The sequence below is a fragment of the Neomonachus schauinslandi genome, chromosome 8, assembly GCF_002201575.2.
Source record: "Neomonachus schauinslandi chromosome 8, ASM220157v2, whole genome shotgun sequence".
Classification (NCBI taxonomy): Eukaryota; Metazoa; Chordata; class Mammalia; order Carnivora; family Phocidae; genus Neomonachus; species Neomonachus schauinslandi.
The window spans coordinates 77,536,158-77,553,500 of NC_058410.1; the positions used below are offsets into that span (position 1 = coordinate 77,536,158).

At 36.0% G+C, this 17,343-nt stretch overlaps 1 protein-coding gene across 1 annotated transcript in view; it reads left to right on the forward strand.

The window, feature by feature from the left end:
- ELOVL4 (ELOVL fatty acid elongase 4) overlaps positions 1 to 13,142 on the forward strand; it is a 32,437-nt gene extending 19,295 nt beyond the window's left edge. The window contains exons 2-6 of the mRNA XM_021693089.2: positions 3,756 to 3,943; positions 5,348 to 5,428; positions 6,760 to 6,931; positions 8,517 to 8,644; positions 11,084 to 13,142. Of these exons, the coding sequence (XP_021548764.1) occupies positions 3,756 to 3,943; positions 5,348 to 5,428; positions 6,760 to 6,931; positions 8,517 to 8,644; positions 11,084 to 11,353 (839 nt within the window). The 3' untranslated portion in view covers positions 11,354 to 13,142. The remainder of the gene's footprint in view (positions 1 to 3,755; positions 3,944 to 5,347; positions 5,429 to 6,759; positions 6,932 to 8,516; positions 8,645 to 11,083) is intronic.
- The last annotated feature ends 4,201 nt before the right edge of the window (positions 13,143 to 17,343 follow it).

The window sequence follows — 17,343 nt, forward strand, 5'->3', positions numbered from 1 at the left end:
TGGGGTCAAGACTTGCGGGGGGACCTGTTATTAATGGTAAATTTTCATATCATTGTATGACACTATTGTGACTCACTCATTCCCTTTAAGTGGAAAAGGGAACAAGTAAAAGAAGCATGGATATTTGAATCTTGTCAGAAGTACTAAAGAAAAATTTATGCAAATTTAGAAAGACACAAATAACTGCAAAGACATGGAGAAATATCATGTGAATATCATCATAGGATGGCATTGTGATGCTGTGCTTCAGGTAGCTGACAGTTACTACAGCTTCCATAATGCTCTGGGAGGCAGAATTTTTAAGAGCGTTCTCACCCTGGTGAGCTGAAGGGCTAATTTGAGAAAGAGATGGTGTATGAGCTGTGGCCTTTTATAGGCTGAAGGCAGAGTTTTGTTAAGTAGATGCTGATTGAATGCATGACTTGCACTGTTGGATAAAGAAATGGGGGCACTGCCTTTTTTCCCTGGAAAAAGCAATGAAGTAAAGACACTGCGCGCCATATAGAGAGAGCACACATGTACCCCCTGAATACTGGATTGAAGTGTTGTTGACATCAGGTTCAAGTTGTATGCCAGCATAAAGGAGGATCTGGGAAGAGCTGTAGGAAAAGGTTGCTTTACGAAGAAACCTGGAATATCAGTAAATGTACTGTTGGATTTTATTTGAAGGGTTAGAGAATAAAGGACTAATATGAAAAAAATTACCCACTCATCATTTATTCATCAAATAAATGTTGTTTAAGCACCCTGATAAGCCTTGCAGTACACGAATAAGAAACCCAGACCCTGCCTTCAGGGAGATTACATTTTCAAGGAAAGTCACAGGACAGTGTGATGAGTGCCGTAGTGGTTTAGAAATGTGCAGGAACTTGCGTGCACAGTGGGTCCCCTGACCAATGAAAATTGCCCATTTTTTGGATCCAGTTTTCCTCACCTTCAATTCCATTCTTCCTCCTAATTATCATTTTTAAAAGTAACAATTTTCAGAAGTTAAAAAAAAAAAAACCTAAAGGATTATCTAGTTTCTTGCTACTCAGAGGGTGGTCCATGGAATATTGACATAGCATCAGGTGGAGCTTCCTAGAAAATGCAGAATCTTCCTAAAAATGGGCTGCACCCCAGACCTACTGAGTCAGAACCTACCTTTTAACTATGCCCCTCTCCCCTGTGATTCTTTTTCTCATTCAAGTTGGAGAAGCACTAACTCATTCCCCTTCTTTCCAGCAGGTTTTATAGATGAAGGGATGAAGACAGATTGTGCCCTTTAAGTCCTCTGCGCAGTAGCAGAGCTGATATTAAAACTCAGCCCATCTGTTTACTGATAGAGTCTAGAATGTCTTTTCTAATATCTCTGTTATTTCTTATCTACTCCCCTCTACCTTTTTACTCTTCTGTTGGCCTCTGTTAGTGTTGCATATTGTCAGATCTTCAGCTTCTTACTCATGTCTCTTCCTCTCACTGTCTTTCTTAGTTCTGTCTTTAAACTTCTCTGTTGAAGGAGAGAATGGCATGGGCTAATCACACTATACATCAAAAAGGATGAGCATTTTTATTTATTCTTGATTTTGGGAAAATTTTTTACCTGTTTCTCTCATTTTTTTCAACTTGTTGCTCAGAACTTACTTTGAAGTCAGCAGGAATTCTGTGTGTGATTAAGAGTGATAGAATTGGGGCGCCTGGGCGGCTCAGTTGATTGAGCATCCGACTCTTGATTTTGGCTCAGGTCGTGATCCCAGGGTCCTGGGATCGAGCCCCACATTGGGCTCCGTGCTCAGTGGGGAGTCTGCTTGAGGATTCTCTCTCTGCCGCTCCCTCTGCCCCTCCCCCACTCGCACGGGCTCTCTCTCTCTCTAAATAAATCTTTTTTAAAAAAAGAGTGTGATATAATCTGTGATATTAGAAATTAGAATCTCCTTACTGATGAATTTATATTCCTTTCTTTGTTACATGGGATTATTTTATAACAGAATCCTTTTGCTCTTTATATCAAACGCATGGAAAAAACTGTCTACCCTCTAGTTTCTGGATAGGAAGAGGAAGCCGCAGCTACTCCTCTAGTTCCTGAAGTGAGTAGAGCAGGGCTTCAGGATTTAGGAGTTTGTCTTAAGTTTTTTTCCTATAGAAAATAAATATCTAAGTAGATAAATACCCCATGTTTTAAGGTGGACTCTGTCATAGAGAGATACATAGCAGGATAATATGACAATAATAAAGAAAAGCAAACAATCAGTGATAGGACCATAGTGGTACAATGCCTTCAACAAAAGTCAGCCACTCATCTTTTAAGCCACACCCTCTCATAAGAGGATTATTCTCTCTTGTCATGTAAGTGTTTTAGTTTATTTTTAACTCTGGAATATGTTTTGATTTGAGTGACAGAACCATAATTTCCATGAATAGATAGATAGTAAGCCTCTCCTGTAAACTCTGAAATAAAACCAGCTTTGTTTTTCTTCCAAGTCACTAGCGCATCTTTCTAACAACTCTTATTTTATAGAAACATAGTTAATGTCACTTCCTGACTTTGGAGACTGTGTGATTAAACATTGTTCCATTTCTGTTTCCTTCCTTTTATTTTATTTTCTATCAATAGTGTATAGAAACAGACTAATTTTAAGTAAAATATTTTGAAACCGAATTATCTAATCCAGAGCTATTCTGCATATATAGTTTTAGTAAAGCTGACAGTTTAAATGGTGGGACATTGTAATGAGAAATTAAGTTAAATTCACTTAGGCTAGGTCTTAGGAACTGACTGAAAGGTAGGATTTTTTGTTGTTGTTGCTGTTTTAAAAATACATTCTTTTCCTCAGCATAGAACATGGAAGTGTTTTTGCATTACCAAGCATAAACTAGACATTAGATTCATAACCTATAAAATGCTGTTTAAGTTTCAGAAATATAAATTTCAGTACCTTTTTATAATGTATTAGAAAACAAATTTTTTTAACCCTATATATATATTTCATTATCATTCTTCTCTTAGAAATGTTACTTGTGGTGGAACTCTTATTACAAAATTGATTCAAGGTTCCATATTTGAATATTAAGGACAGTTGACTCATTTTAAATGAAATATTTACACACATATGAGGTAAATGCTTATAGCTTTAGGGAAAAGCAAATAAGTTGGTTATATTCATGGCTAAATAGGCTCTTGCTATCAAAGAAAAAGAAAAATGTCCTGAATGTGATGATTTCCACTTAAAGAAATCATAGAACTGTAATCCCCCTAATTTTTACCCCAAATATAACTGTACTCTTGTCCTCAGTATCCAAAAATATTCCAGGGAATGGCTTCCATTGCTCTACCTCTTCAGTTTACTATTCTTCTCCTGCTTTAGGCAAGGAGGGCGCAGCTTCCAAACTGTACTGATATATTTCACATGTTTAATATGAAAGACAAGTTTCTCCTTAAAATATTTATTTTCTGTCTATGTAGTCTTTCATCAACTTTTCGTGCCCAGCTTGTCCTATATTTATAGCAAGGTTTATTTCTGGTCTTTGTTCTTTAGGTCTCTATAAAACTTAATGTGTGCTGTATGTGATGAAACATTATTTTCAAAAGCTACTCACAAGAATTGGTCTCATATCTTTGGTTTTAATGCCATGTATTTTTGTCATGACTCAAAGAAAACTGACCTGCATTTGGTCAAATTAGGAAAAAAGCTAAGTTGAAATATTATAATTCCTAACAAGTTCATTCCAAACAGATTTATTGTTTAACGAATTTAATGTTATTTTGTTCTCTCTAGATAAACGTGTGGAGAATTGGCCTCTGATGCAGTCTCCATGGCCTACACTTTGTATAAGTACGCTTTATCTCCTGTTCGTGTGGCTGGGTCCAAAATGGATGAAGGACCGAGAACCTTTCCAGATGCGTTTAGTGCTCATTATCTATAATTTTGGAATGGTTTTGCTTAACCTTTTTATCTTCAGAGAGGTAGGTTTAACTAAAGTCACCTTATTATTCCCCAGGGTTATTGAAAATTAAGAAATTAGAATATGTAAAAACCATCATTGTATATTGTATCCCAAGATAACTGGTGTCTACTCTAAAAGTAAATTTTACTTTATTGACATTTTTTTATGTTTGGATAACAAAAATATGAAACATGTGGAAAGTATAGGACAGTTGTTTAAAATGGAATGTTGAAGCAGACACACTAGATTCCAAAATAACCGTTATTAACTGACAGTAGAAGTTATTTAACTTTTCTGAGACTTATTTTCCCCATCTGTAAACTGGGGATAAACACCTGCCTTCTAGATCAGAGATAAGTGAAATAATTTTTTCATAGTGTTTGGCACATATTAAGTAGTCAGTAAATAGTTGTAGCTCTTTATTTATAATTCTTACTCAGCAGTTTCAGGTTTGGTCATATTTTGATCAAAATATGCAGATGTAAAATACTGATTTCGGGTGCCTGGGTGGCTCAGTTGGTTAGGCGACTGCCTTCGGCTCAGGTCATGATCCTGGAGTCCCGGGATCGAGTCCCACGTCGGGCTCCCTGCTCAGCAGGGAGGCTGCCTCTCTCTCTGACCCTCCCCCCTCATGCTCTCTATCTCATTCTCTCTCTCAAATAAATAAATAAAATCTTTAAAAAAAAAAAATACTGATTTCAAGTTAAATCCTATTACATAATATCATTGTATTTTGGGTTGGAACAAAAATGAGTTAACTGTTACACACTGTTGCTGCTAATCATCTTGTACTTTTCTGGACTCCAGCAAATTCTCCATGACATTCTGAAAAGAAATCCTAAAGGTTAGATTGACATAGGCATTTTTTTAAGTTGTAGGAGTGGAGGGAATTTTTTTCCCAAGTGGAAGGAATTTGTTTCCCAAGAGATTCCTCATTAAAATTCTGTATGAAGCCAGAGAACTGGGCTGGTGATGCTAGGAAAATAAACACTACTCTCCTTTAAAAAAATCTGTAATTGACAACTTAGTCTATAGAATCTCAACTTCATAAAAACTTTAATTTATTTGGATACTTTGACCTCATTTGTTAGATATAAACCACATTGGATCAAGAATAGAAATCAATGCACCTGTTGGATCTGAGTCATGGTTAATCAAAATTTCTCTTGATATAATAAAGTAGATAAGAGTTGAAGTCTCAGCCAAGAGTTACATGTGATTTTTAATTTAGATTTCAATTTTAGAATAAATTGACACACAGCAAATTTTAGAAACTCCCAACACATTAAATGTTTAATGAATTTCATTTTTTTATATAAAATTGCTCTTTAAAATAATTTGAAAGGTTGCATGTTGTATTTAGTGTTTTTAAATTCCATATCTACTAAAACTTTATTTTAAATATTACTCCCCTTTTTTCCAGTTATTCATGGGATCATATAATGCAGGATACAGCTATATTTGCCAGAGTGTGGATTATTCTGATAATGTTAATGAAGTTAGGGTAAGTACATTCAAAATACCATTCATCAGTAGAAGTGGGTTTAATTTTATAATCCCCACTCTGAAAAACATACTTTCATAGAGTGGTAAAAGTGTATAGGATTGTGTTGAGTCAGTAAAGCTATGCTTTTCTTTAAAAGTACATAATTGAAAATGTTTTCATAGCTATAGTGTCCTATTTGATTGTGTGAGAGTGAATATGTGTTGGATTACTAGAATGCAGTACTTAAGAACAAAAAATTTCCATGTTTAGTGTAAAGATGATATTTTGGATTTTTGTGTTTTGGGTCAAGAATAGAAACTCATAGAGTCTAATTCATTTGTTAAGAGTCTGAGGAAAAACAAATGTTGGATAAACTATGTAATGTTTAGTAAGTTAAGCATAGCACAATTTGTATAGGTATAAACTCAGTTTTTATTATATTTGCAGAAAAATAAACCATTGGTAATATAATGTTATATTTTACTTTCTAGTCACCCTTGACATACAAAGATTTAAAAACAGATTTCAGTTATATACTGTCTTTGTTGTTTGTACATAGGACACACATCATAGAAAGTAGGTAACATAAAAAATGTTGAGTTTAGGTTACTCTTATAGTAGGGTTCTTGTAAAATATTTTAAAACATTTACAGAGGTCACCTCTCACTGGATCCTTGGATCCTTAATCTCAGCATGTAACGTAATCTTTCTGTACCATCTGGTGTCTTAATTAGAGCCTAGGAAAAGAAAGGACTTATTCATGTAAGTAGGATTATATTTATGACCTAGGAAATATTTGTTATTTTTGTTTGTTTGTGTGTTTTAATTTACCACTTTAAAGATTTTACTGCCTAATACAAAGTACTGTGGTTAGGTATTTATTTTGTTGCACATGTTAAAGTGAGAGACCAAAGCTAACAGAGACCAGTTGCTACATGAACATACTTGCAAGAATATCTGAGGTATAGTATAGGCTAAGCATGAACAACTGAAATACCTTTACAAAGTAAATATCTCGATTTTTCTGCCACACTGAAAAACATAGCAGTGTGAAGGTATTTATAGCTCTGTGTTCAGCAGTTTGGTACTTCATGACATCTATCTATGTAAAAGACTAAAAATTTTCTCTAAATCATTGCCACTGGGTAAATATAGATTTGGACTCTTTCTTTCCCATTTTTTCCCCATGGATAGATGCCTAGGTTTCGTACCTACTTAGGCAAAAATGATTCCATGCCTTGTACATTTTGTGCAATAAAGATTGTTTAGGACTAACTTAACAATAAATAGAAAACCATATGATAGTGTCACTCTGGTATTTATAACATGCTTTTCCTTTCTTTTTATAGATAGCTGCTGCTCTGTGGTGGTACTTTGTATCTAAAGGGGTTGAGTATTTGGACACAGTGTTTTTTATCCTGAGGAAGAAAAACAACCAGGTCTCTTTCCTTCATGTATATCATCACTGTACAATGTTTACATTGTGGTGGATTGGAATTAAATGGGTCGCAGGGGGACAAGGTGAGTATTTTGGGACATATCTGCATATATTAAATTATGTATATGTGTTGGGTGGAAAAGTAATGAGAAGCTGGAAATTTGACTTGGTCTTTAACTTGCTTGCATAGTTAATTATTTCTGTGTTAATTTCATTTTAAAGAAATATGAAGAAAAAAAAGAAATTTGAAGAAAGCAAAGTTTTGGCTTTTTATCTGTGGCTACTTTACCTAAAGATTTGCCTCAGAGATAAGCATAAACTAATCTTAAATGTAGCAAATAATTTTTGATGGGGAGCAGTTATAGTGGTTCTGACTCAAAGGATACTGAGTTAGGGGCACGTGGGTGACTCAGTTAAGCATCTGACTCTTGATTTCAGCTCAGGTCTTGATCTCAGGGTCGTGAGTTCAAGCCCTGCATTGGGTTCCACACTGGGTGTGGAGCCTACTTAAAAAAAAAAAAAAAGAGAGAGAGACAAAGGATACTAAGCTTTAACTTCTCAGTTTGAAGCCTCCATCGCCAGTCCAAGCCCAGAGCCCACTCTTGCTCTAAAATGGGCCTTAAATGAACCTGTTGGTTCTTACTCAAAGGAAATTGTAAATAGCCTTGTTAAAGAGGATCTGAATTCACAGTTTGGTCAAGATATGTCTTCAGCTTTTCAGACGCCTGTAAATTGAAGATTATTTACATCACTGAGCTGGAAACAGACTATTTCTCTGTTGGGGACCCAGGGTACAGGTCATTATAGTAGTACAGTTTGCCTTCTACTTTCATTTAAAACTGTTTAGAAACCTAAGAAATAAGTACTATTTTGTTGTTGATATGTGTATGTTGATATGTTTATGTTGATATGTTGGTATGCCATCTGAAGGCAATAATGAGGCTTTAAAAATCTATTTTTTAAAAGGTCCTTTTAATTTTATTATTTTTTAAAGATTTCATTTATTTGGGAGAGAGAGAGAGAGAGACAGAGTGTGAGGGGGGGGGAGGGTCAGAGGGAGAAGCAGACTTCCCACTGAGCAGGAAGCCCAATGCAGGGCTCGATCCCAGGACCCCAGGATCATGACCTGAACCGAAGGCAGATGCTTAACCGACTGAGCCACCCAGGCGCCCCTTATTACTATTTTTTTAAGTAATCTCTATACCCTACGTGGGGCTTGAACTTACGACTCCCACCAAGATCAAGAGTCCCATGCTCTTCCAACTGAGCCAGCCAGGTGCCCCATTAAAAATCTATTTAAACAATTATATATACCATGACTTTTTCCCCAAGAATAATAGCATGGAAGATAATACAGGCAATAGTTTCTATATTATGGCATACTTAAGTCACTGGGGTACTCCATTTGGAAACTTGCCACTGTGAAAGCCCCTTGCATTTGAAGAACACTCATTTTTATTTATACGCTAAAAGCCTGAGTCTAAACTTTAAAAATACCTAATGTGATCTGAAGAGAAGTCTTTTCCATTATTACTACTTTACAATTTTTATTCCTAATCTGTACTCAAGATTAAATGTTAGAAAATAATGTGGATTCATTTATTTTATGTCCAGATGGCTTATTGCCTACTAAAGTTTTCTGTACCTTATAATTCTGTTTTTCTGAAGCATTTTTTGGAGCACAGCTGAATTCCTTCATCCATGTGATTATGTACTCATACTATGGGTTAACTGCGTTTGGCCCGTGGATTCAGAAGTATCTTTGGTGGAAACGATACTTGACCATGTTGCAGCTGGTGAGTTAAATGCTTCTAAAGTTGCTTTTGGCGAAACACTGCAAATATTTGAATTTACTAATTTTAAGGGCTAAGTTATCCTCGACAATTTCCTGTTACAAAGTTGACTTTCTCTGTGCTCCAGCTGTGGGAGTTGAGGCTGCTTGGCTCTGAGCTTCTTGTTCATAGACCTAGTTGTCACTGCCACTAATTTTTTTAATGTTCTTAAAAGACTAAACACAACTCTTGTCTAAGAGAAATGTTCTTTAAAAATATCTGTGAAATGGATGAGTCAAGATCTAAGCACACCGTAAAGTACATAGACTCATATATGACCAGAAAAATAATGTAAATTCTCTGTCAGGTGATTTTTTTTAACTTAAAATGTTATTATTACCTCTCTTCATCCTGCTCTTGCTTGAATTTTGTTTTCTATTCTATTTTTCAGTCCTTGTTAACAGATCCCATACATTTAGGTTATAAAAGTTGAAGAGAAGGCACACAACCAAGGAAAGGGTGGGATAAAGGAAGGGAAGAAAGACAAGAGAACTCCTCTTAATTCTCTAACACACAGTCCTAGAGAGCAGAGCTAGGTATTCTCAAATCCTAGCCTTTAGAGCAGACAATTTTCAGCACATACCCCTCATGGGACTTCTTGTAGCATCTGGGTACCTCAGTGAAACATTCAAGCAAGGTGCTAGCCCAGTCATCAAAGTGGAAATCCACACCAACCTGGTCACTGTTCTTCAAGCCTTGGAATTTATTATAATTTGCTGTAATGATAGCATGTGCACAATTTATCAGTGGGATCACATTTGGAAATGCTATTCATCTCTGCTTTAAGTTGCTAAACAGCTGGCTGGCTGAACAGGAAACACAACTTTTGGGGAATGCTGGGTGGGAAAGATTCATTTGTAACTAAAATGCTACAGGAAACTTCCTCCAGTTTTTGTGCAAGCTGTTTATATAGTTGGTGTTAATTCATTTCTCTCCGTAATTAGAAAATGGGCACAAGAAAATGAAGAAATGACAAAAGTCATCTGAACTCTTTATATCTAGTCCTCACTTGAGCCTCCTTGAGTGATGCCATACTTAATCACACATACATACATAACCCTTTTGGTGACTTAGGTTCTAAGAACCATTGTCAAATCAAAAGTTCTTAAAATCTGGATTTTGCCATGGAAAATTTAAAGTTTTTTAGTCTGATCTAAATTTGGGGCTTACATGGAATAAATGAATTTAATCATATTTAATATAATAAATAATATGGATAATGCTATGCTTAAAAGAAAAAACACAATTGCTCATTCCAAATAGGATGTTAGTTTCGTGAAGAGTTGAATATTTCTAAGCCAGAAGTTCTCACAACAGTTAATCATGTAAGTTAATCTTGTAAAAAGTTAACCCTTGTTAACACTGTGGAATTCATAATTCTTATATTGAGAACCACTCATTTATTGATATATTGGAATTTCAACTGATTTGCCTTATCTGAATTACAAAGCATCTTAATTTTGGCTTTTCTTCTTTTAAAAACTTTTAAAGTTGAAAGTCTTTTTGCACTTGTTCTCAGATATCTACTGAATTTTACAAAAAATCTTAATTTGTAAAGGATAGTGTTAATTCATTTAGAGAGGGAGAGAGAGCGAGCACATGGGGTCAGGGGGTGTGTGGGAGGGTAGGAGAGGGAGAGAATCTCAAGCAGACTCTACGCTGATCATGGAGCCCTTCACAGGGCTCAATCCCATGACCCATGAGATCATGACCTGAGCTGAAATCAAGAGTTGGATGCTTAACTGACTGAGCCTCCCAGGTGCCCCAAGGATAGTGTTAATTCAAATACAGTATTACCTGGGTGCTATTTTGTAAGAAATAAATAATGAACCCTTTCAATAGGTTCATTTTTAAAAGTATATGTACCATTCCGCTGATAGTTTTGTGGGAAAAAGTCAGTCTAAAATGTGGGAGGAAAACAAATATCAAAAAGAGTGTATGGTACTATTAGTTTATTCTCTTAGGCCATGGATATTCCCTCTCATTAATAACATCATTCAACATTATCCAACAAATACGCATTGAAACCAGACCCTCTGTCAAGGACTCCTCATGGAGCAACACAGAGCCATACCCTCTGAAGTTATATACTAGTGGGAAGATGGACAATCAAGAAGTTAAGAAGTCCAGATAGTTTTGTTATAAAGAAAAAAGCCCACACCAAACAAAAGCCCTCATTAATGGGATTGAGAACGCCAGCTGGATGGAGTTCCTTTGTCCTAGCTGGCAGAAAGCCCTTGCTGAGGGGATGACATCTGAGCTGCCACCTGATGGGTGAGAGGGAGCTGGAGTCTATTGAACTTTGGACAGTGTGGCAAGATTCGGGCCTATCTTAGCTAGATAGAAGATTCTGATGTTGTTAAAAGTTACTTATGATTCCTACATTGTTGTTTTGTTTTTCAGGTTCAGTTCCATGTGACCATTGGACACACAGCGCTGTCTCTTTACACAGATTGTCCCTTCCCAAAATGGATGCACTGGGCCCTCATTGCCTATGCGATCAGCTTCATATTTCTCTTTCTTAACTTCTATGTTCGGACATACAAAGAGCCTAAGAAAGCAAAAACTGGAAAAACAGCTGTGAATGGTATTTCAGCAAATGGTGTGAGCAAATCAGAGAAACAATTAGAAAATGGAAAAAAGCAGAAAAATGGAAAAGCAAAAGGAGAGTAAATTGAACTGGGCCTTAACTGTTGTTGACAGTGAGGAAGTTCCCATTTCATATAAAATTTCAGGGAAAACAGAAGCAAATGAGGGTTTGGAGGTGGAGAGAAAAAGGCAAATGTGCTCTATGTCTTAGTAACCTTCAGATAGAGTAAAGTGTTAAATACAATGCCCAGATGTTTTATTTATGAAGTTTTATTTTAAACATTTTTTTTTATTAGCCTTGATGTTGTCCAGACCAAAGCAATCATTATGTGACTTTGGAGGCTCTCCCTCTGTTCACATCCATTTGTCTAAAGCATGAGATTTTTCATGTATCTTATATACATTCTTCAGTCAGATGATCACAGAAAGTATGAATTTTTTGGCTAAATTAGTATTACCTACTGATTACAATCAGTTACCTTACATTTTCTGGTCCAAAGCTGGAACTGTAGATACTTTAAAATTTGCACATTTGAATTCATTTGCTGACTGGAATGGTCGAATCTCTCCACCTCTAGTCTTGAATATACCCTTTTGGTTGTAATTAAATTTAAAAAATCTAATGATCTCTGTAGACTCTTAGAGGCTTGATGATGATGGTGTTGGTGAAAATAAGAAAGAATTACAGTAAAATCCTGTTTAGCGACCCAAAGGTCACCATGACTTGCGGCACAGATCACTGTGGGAAACAATTTTTGTGATGAAAAGGCAGCCTTTCAATACTCCTATCAGAAATATATTATGAAAATTAAGATTATTGTCTGATTGGAACATGAAACAACTCGTCTTTATTAGTAACATCATAAAAGAGCTACATTTATGTGCTGTTAGAAGAGAGTATGTTGATTTTTATCAGGCTTTCCTTGTTTTGATTTGTGGCTGTTACCGATTTTTCATATGTGGAAATACACCTACCTCTGTTGGAAAGAACATTTAAAATTAAATAAATTTTAATTAAAAAATCAAGGAGTCCTCTAATGTAAATTTTAATATTAACTTTCGAATCGGCTAGTATTTTTTTGCTTTTTTTTTTTTTTTTTTTTTACAAATAGCATACACCCAACTCTTCTGTGAAACTATCCTTCTCTTTCAATATGTTTAGTTTTGGAGTGATATTTTCCTTACGACAAAGTTGCAAGATCTTATTTATTAACTAGATATGAAGTGTAAACCCATTTTGGTGCAATATTCTTGACTCCTTGGTGCTAAAGATCATTAAATTTAGTGTGTGATTGTTACATGGTGTTCATTGTTAAGACACAAAATGAATAAAAGTAAGAGTAGTCAGAACCAGAAAATGAAGTTTACTATTTACAAATGAAGTGTTTCATGTAATATAAATGAACAACTGGAAATACACTAGCAAAGAGACCTTGTACATTGTCTTATTGCATAGGTTGAATTGTTAAGGGATGTTGACCAGGGATCATTACAGAAAGAGAAAATACGACCAAAAAAAAAAAAAGCATGAATATTTCTAAGTATCTCAACATGTCAAAACTGCATGTGCAGGATGTATGCTGTTTGTGCAGACAAACTATTTTAGAATATTTTGTAAACTATAAAATATTTATTGTGCATCAAAATTACACACTTTTTCCCCCAGAAGGCATGCAGTCATGAGATATACAGACTATTTGCAACACTTAACAATGGTTTGACCTGAAAGGATTCAACACCTTTGTCTTTGCTGCTCGGTGTGTAATGACTAGAGATTTGTAAATCTTTGTGAACATTCTGTACTGTTTCCCCAGACCTATTCATTCCCTGCTACCTGATTTCAGCACAATAAATATACAACTGCTGTGGGAAAAAATGATTTTTTTTGTTAATCAATTTATTATGTAAATTACCTGCTAGATGTTTATTTGATTCAGTTGTTAATATTCAAAATTCTTTTCTGCTGCCAATTTCTACTGTAGAGAAAAAGTGAAACTAGAATATTCCTGGAGAAAAGCTTATTTTTTTTTTATGGTGGCATATTTTTACTTTAAAAATTAGTTGCCTTTGGAAGAGCTTTTGGATCCAGACATAAAACATATAATTTTCTTCTAAACTACTCTTGCATTTGTCATTTCAAATGTAAGCTTTAACATTTTTTAATGCTGTGGGTTTTTTTGGTTCCAAAAATAAAGTGGAGGAGCCCTTATGTTCTTACATTAGATCATTCAGCTCTTACTACAGTTTTTAAGGTTCTTTATCTAAGATGACTCTAAGCTGTGATATGCAGCCTGTTCTGGTAGCTTTCATAATTTCTCAGTCATCACACTAAGTTGCATACCTCATACCTAAAAATCAGTGGAGGAGGACTGCATCCTTTTTTTGGTAAAACTTTGTCAGTAACTAAAGAAATGTTTTCTTACACAGAAAACAAGGAATTTATTAAATATTTGCAATGGCTAGAAATACCTTAGGCATGTACAGTGCATTTTCCAGTAGAATCATCAATGACTGTATCTCTTCTTTTTTTTCTGTGTTACTCTTGACTTTGTTTTGCTGATGGACACTGACTAATGACTGGTTTCAGTTTTAGTATTATTAATTTAGTCATTCTCTTTTTCTCTCTTTCCGCACACTTCTTGGGTATTCAAAAATATTTTCATATGGATTTTTATATTCACATTCTAGAACCTAGAATCTAGTGTTTTGTAGTTTATTAGGAATGTTTTAATTTACAGATTTGTTCCATATATGCAAGTCAGTTATCCTTTAAGTAAGAAAGAGAAGTGAGGTGGAAGTGATTTTTCCTGCCCTATCCATCTGTTAATACAACAGTCCAGGCATTACATACATACTGATGATTGGGACCTTTGTGAGAATGTGACATCATGCTGAGCTGCCCTGCTCTCTCAGCTCATGTCTTTCTTAGCCTAAAGCTCAGCCAGCTGAATTCCTGACACTGTCCTTATTGAGAAAAAGATGGCCACAGATTATGTAGGAGCTCAAGTGGAGTGAGTGCTAAGTACAGACCTGACTGAGGTAGATTTGGAATCCTGCTGGATGGTAGGGCTGCGGGGCTGAGGTGCTGAGCTACACACACAGGAACATAACACCTGCTTCCTGATACTGGTCACCTGCCCTCTCAGCATGCAAGCAATTTTGACAAGTCACCTTGGAAAGCAAGTCCTTAATAGTATATTCTAGAATCCATGCTTAATCTTAGGTATTTTAGGCAGATGCCATCTGAACCCGAAAAACAGTTATGAAGAGGCAGAGAAATATAAACAGATTCATTGTTTCAAAACACAAAAAAATCATGTAAGTATTAGAAGTTGGTTTTCCTAATCCTCTCCCGAACTTCCTAATTTCCGTCCTAAATTATGGAAGGAAGGCACAGCTGTGAATTGAAAGGCATACATTTTTTTTTTCAAGTTTTAAAAATAGGAGGATGTAACATGACTACATTCCTGAAGGGGATTCAGATGTATAAGTTAAGAATTATAATTGACATATAGAGCCACTCAGATGAAGACTGAGATTCTAGAATATGTTGTTAAAAGAGCATGTGAATTACGAAGAAGGTGGTCAGTAGCTGTCTTTAGATGATGATTAATTAGTAGGAATTTTAAGTTTGTAAGGGATGATCTGAGATACACCTTGGTGTTCTTTTAGACTTATAGCTCTAGGTTTTGCTGTATCCTTTGAGAAATTAAACCTTTTTCTTTCCTTTTTTTTTAAAGATTTTATTTATTTATTTGCAAGAGAGAGAGTGCGTATGCACAAGCAGGGGGAGAGACAGGCAGGGGAGCAGCAGGCAGAGGGAGAAGCAGGCTCCCTGCTGGGCAGGGAGCCCAATGCAGGACTCGATTCCAGGACCCTGGGATCATGACCTGAGCCCAAGGCAGACGCTTAACCTACTGAGCCACCCAGGCATCCCTAAACTTTTTTCTACCTGTTAAGAAAAGAAAGACCTAGAACTTAGGTCTCCTTTTCTCTTTGTATTTTTCATTTTACCACAAGAAGGCATGTTTACATGTCCACATGTGAACAGATTTCCTTCATACTTTCATTCCTTGGAGATCCATCCTGTCTTAAATAGAAATTCAACAGAATTTTTTCTCCTTTTCTTTTTCTTTCTTTCTTTTTTTTTTTTTTTAAAGATTTTATTTATTTATTTGAGAGAGAGACATAGTGAGAGCAGGAACACAAGCAGGGGGAGTGGGAGAGGGAGAAGCAGGCTTCCCGCGGAGCAGGGAGCCCGATGTGGGACTCGATCCCAGGACCCTGGGATCATGACCTGAGCCGAAGGCAGACACTTAACAACTGAGCCACCCAGGTGCCCCCTTTTCTTACTCTCATAGGTGAGGCTCTCCCGGGGCTTGTGTCCTTAAAGTAGTATCTCCTTTGAGAATAAATACATGCTGAAACACATCACTTGATATCTATCTACCTAATTATAATAATCTAATGCAGCTATCAGAAGGTCACATTGTAATTGAACATCTACACAAAGAATATGTCCAAATTAAAAGCCATTCTAACACTAAAAAATCTTGGAAGGTTTAAGTAATACAGCCATTTCTAAAAAGAGTGTGGAAATTATTGGGTATTTCCCAATTTAAATATAAGACTGAGAGTTGTAAAGAGAATTTGTCAGTCCACATGCATATTCCATATACTCTGTCAGTCTCCAGGAATCCCTGGATCCTTTTTCTGCAATTTGAGAGAAGCTAGTTAGGTTGCTCTTTTCCTCAGTTTTAAAATTTTTCTTTGAATTTGCCTTTGGGAAAGAGGAAAGCACCCAGTTGAAATTCCTTCCTTGTCATCCCTGATGCATCATATTTAAACTGAGTTTCTCCTCCCTGTGAGGAAGCTGTCCTAAGAACCAGTCTTTCAAGAATACTGATTACCTAGCTATTTGGTAATGAGAGGGTGGTAGATTATGCGTCTCACACAGGAGGTAGCATTATGTTAGTGATACTCACACCTCACCTTTGAAAGTGGCTTGTGTTCTAATTTTGTTAATAAATCTGGGAATCAAATAACATTTACATTTTTATAAGCATATTATATAGTTACGGCTTATCAGCTGTACACGTACAGTTGGATTTTAAATATTTTTTTAGTTCAGACCTCATAGTGAAAATTTAATACAGATGTTACATGGTCACAAAAGAGTGAATAGCTGCTCTTAAAAGCTGTGTTCATTCACCAACATTTAAGTGTTTTCATTATGCTTGAATTATTACTGGTGGCCCATGTAAAAGGGGGGTCTGGTCGTTTTTTCCAGAAAGAAAAGGAGTATGGGAGCCTGTGAGACAAAAAGAATAGACAGATGAGTTTGGGGAACACATTTCTAATTTATAATTACAGTTGAGATTTGGAGTCTACATACTAGAGTCTACCCTAAATATTAACTGCTTCAGAAAGCCAGCACCAACTTTAGATTAACGTGCTAGATGTTTATTGGTTCTATGAATCCATCTCTATCTCCTCAATATGTCTCCCTTCTTCCCTCCACCGGTGTTACAGAGTCTAAAGAACTAAAAATTACATTTCTCAGATTCCCTCACAAATTTAGGTTTTGTCAACATGAGGCACTTGTGAAATTTTTGGAAGGCATAAGGGAGGTGGATGCCATCCTTCTGTAGTAACGCAATTATATAAATGGGCTCCTTACAGACATAAGTGTTGGCAGCAGCTGAATTACGTGATCCACTATCTTTTTTTTTTATTCTTATGTTAATCCCCTACATTACATCATTAGTTTTAGATGTAGTGTTCCATGATTCATTGTTTGTGCATAACACCCAGCGCTCCATGCAGAATGTGCCCTCCTCAATACCCACCACCAGGCTAACCCATCCTCCCACCCCCCTCCCCTCTAGAACCCTCAGTTTGTTTTTCAGAGTCCATCGTCTCTCATGGTTCGTCTACCCCTCCGATTTCCCCCCCTTCATTCTTCACCTCTTACTACCTTCTTCTTCTTCTTCTTTTTTTTTTTCTTAACATATATTGCATTATTTGTTTCAGAGGTACAGACCTGAGATTCAACAGTCTTGCACAATTCACAG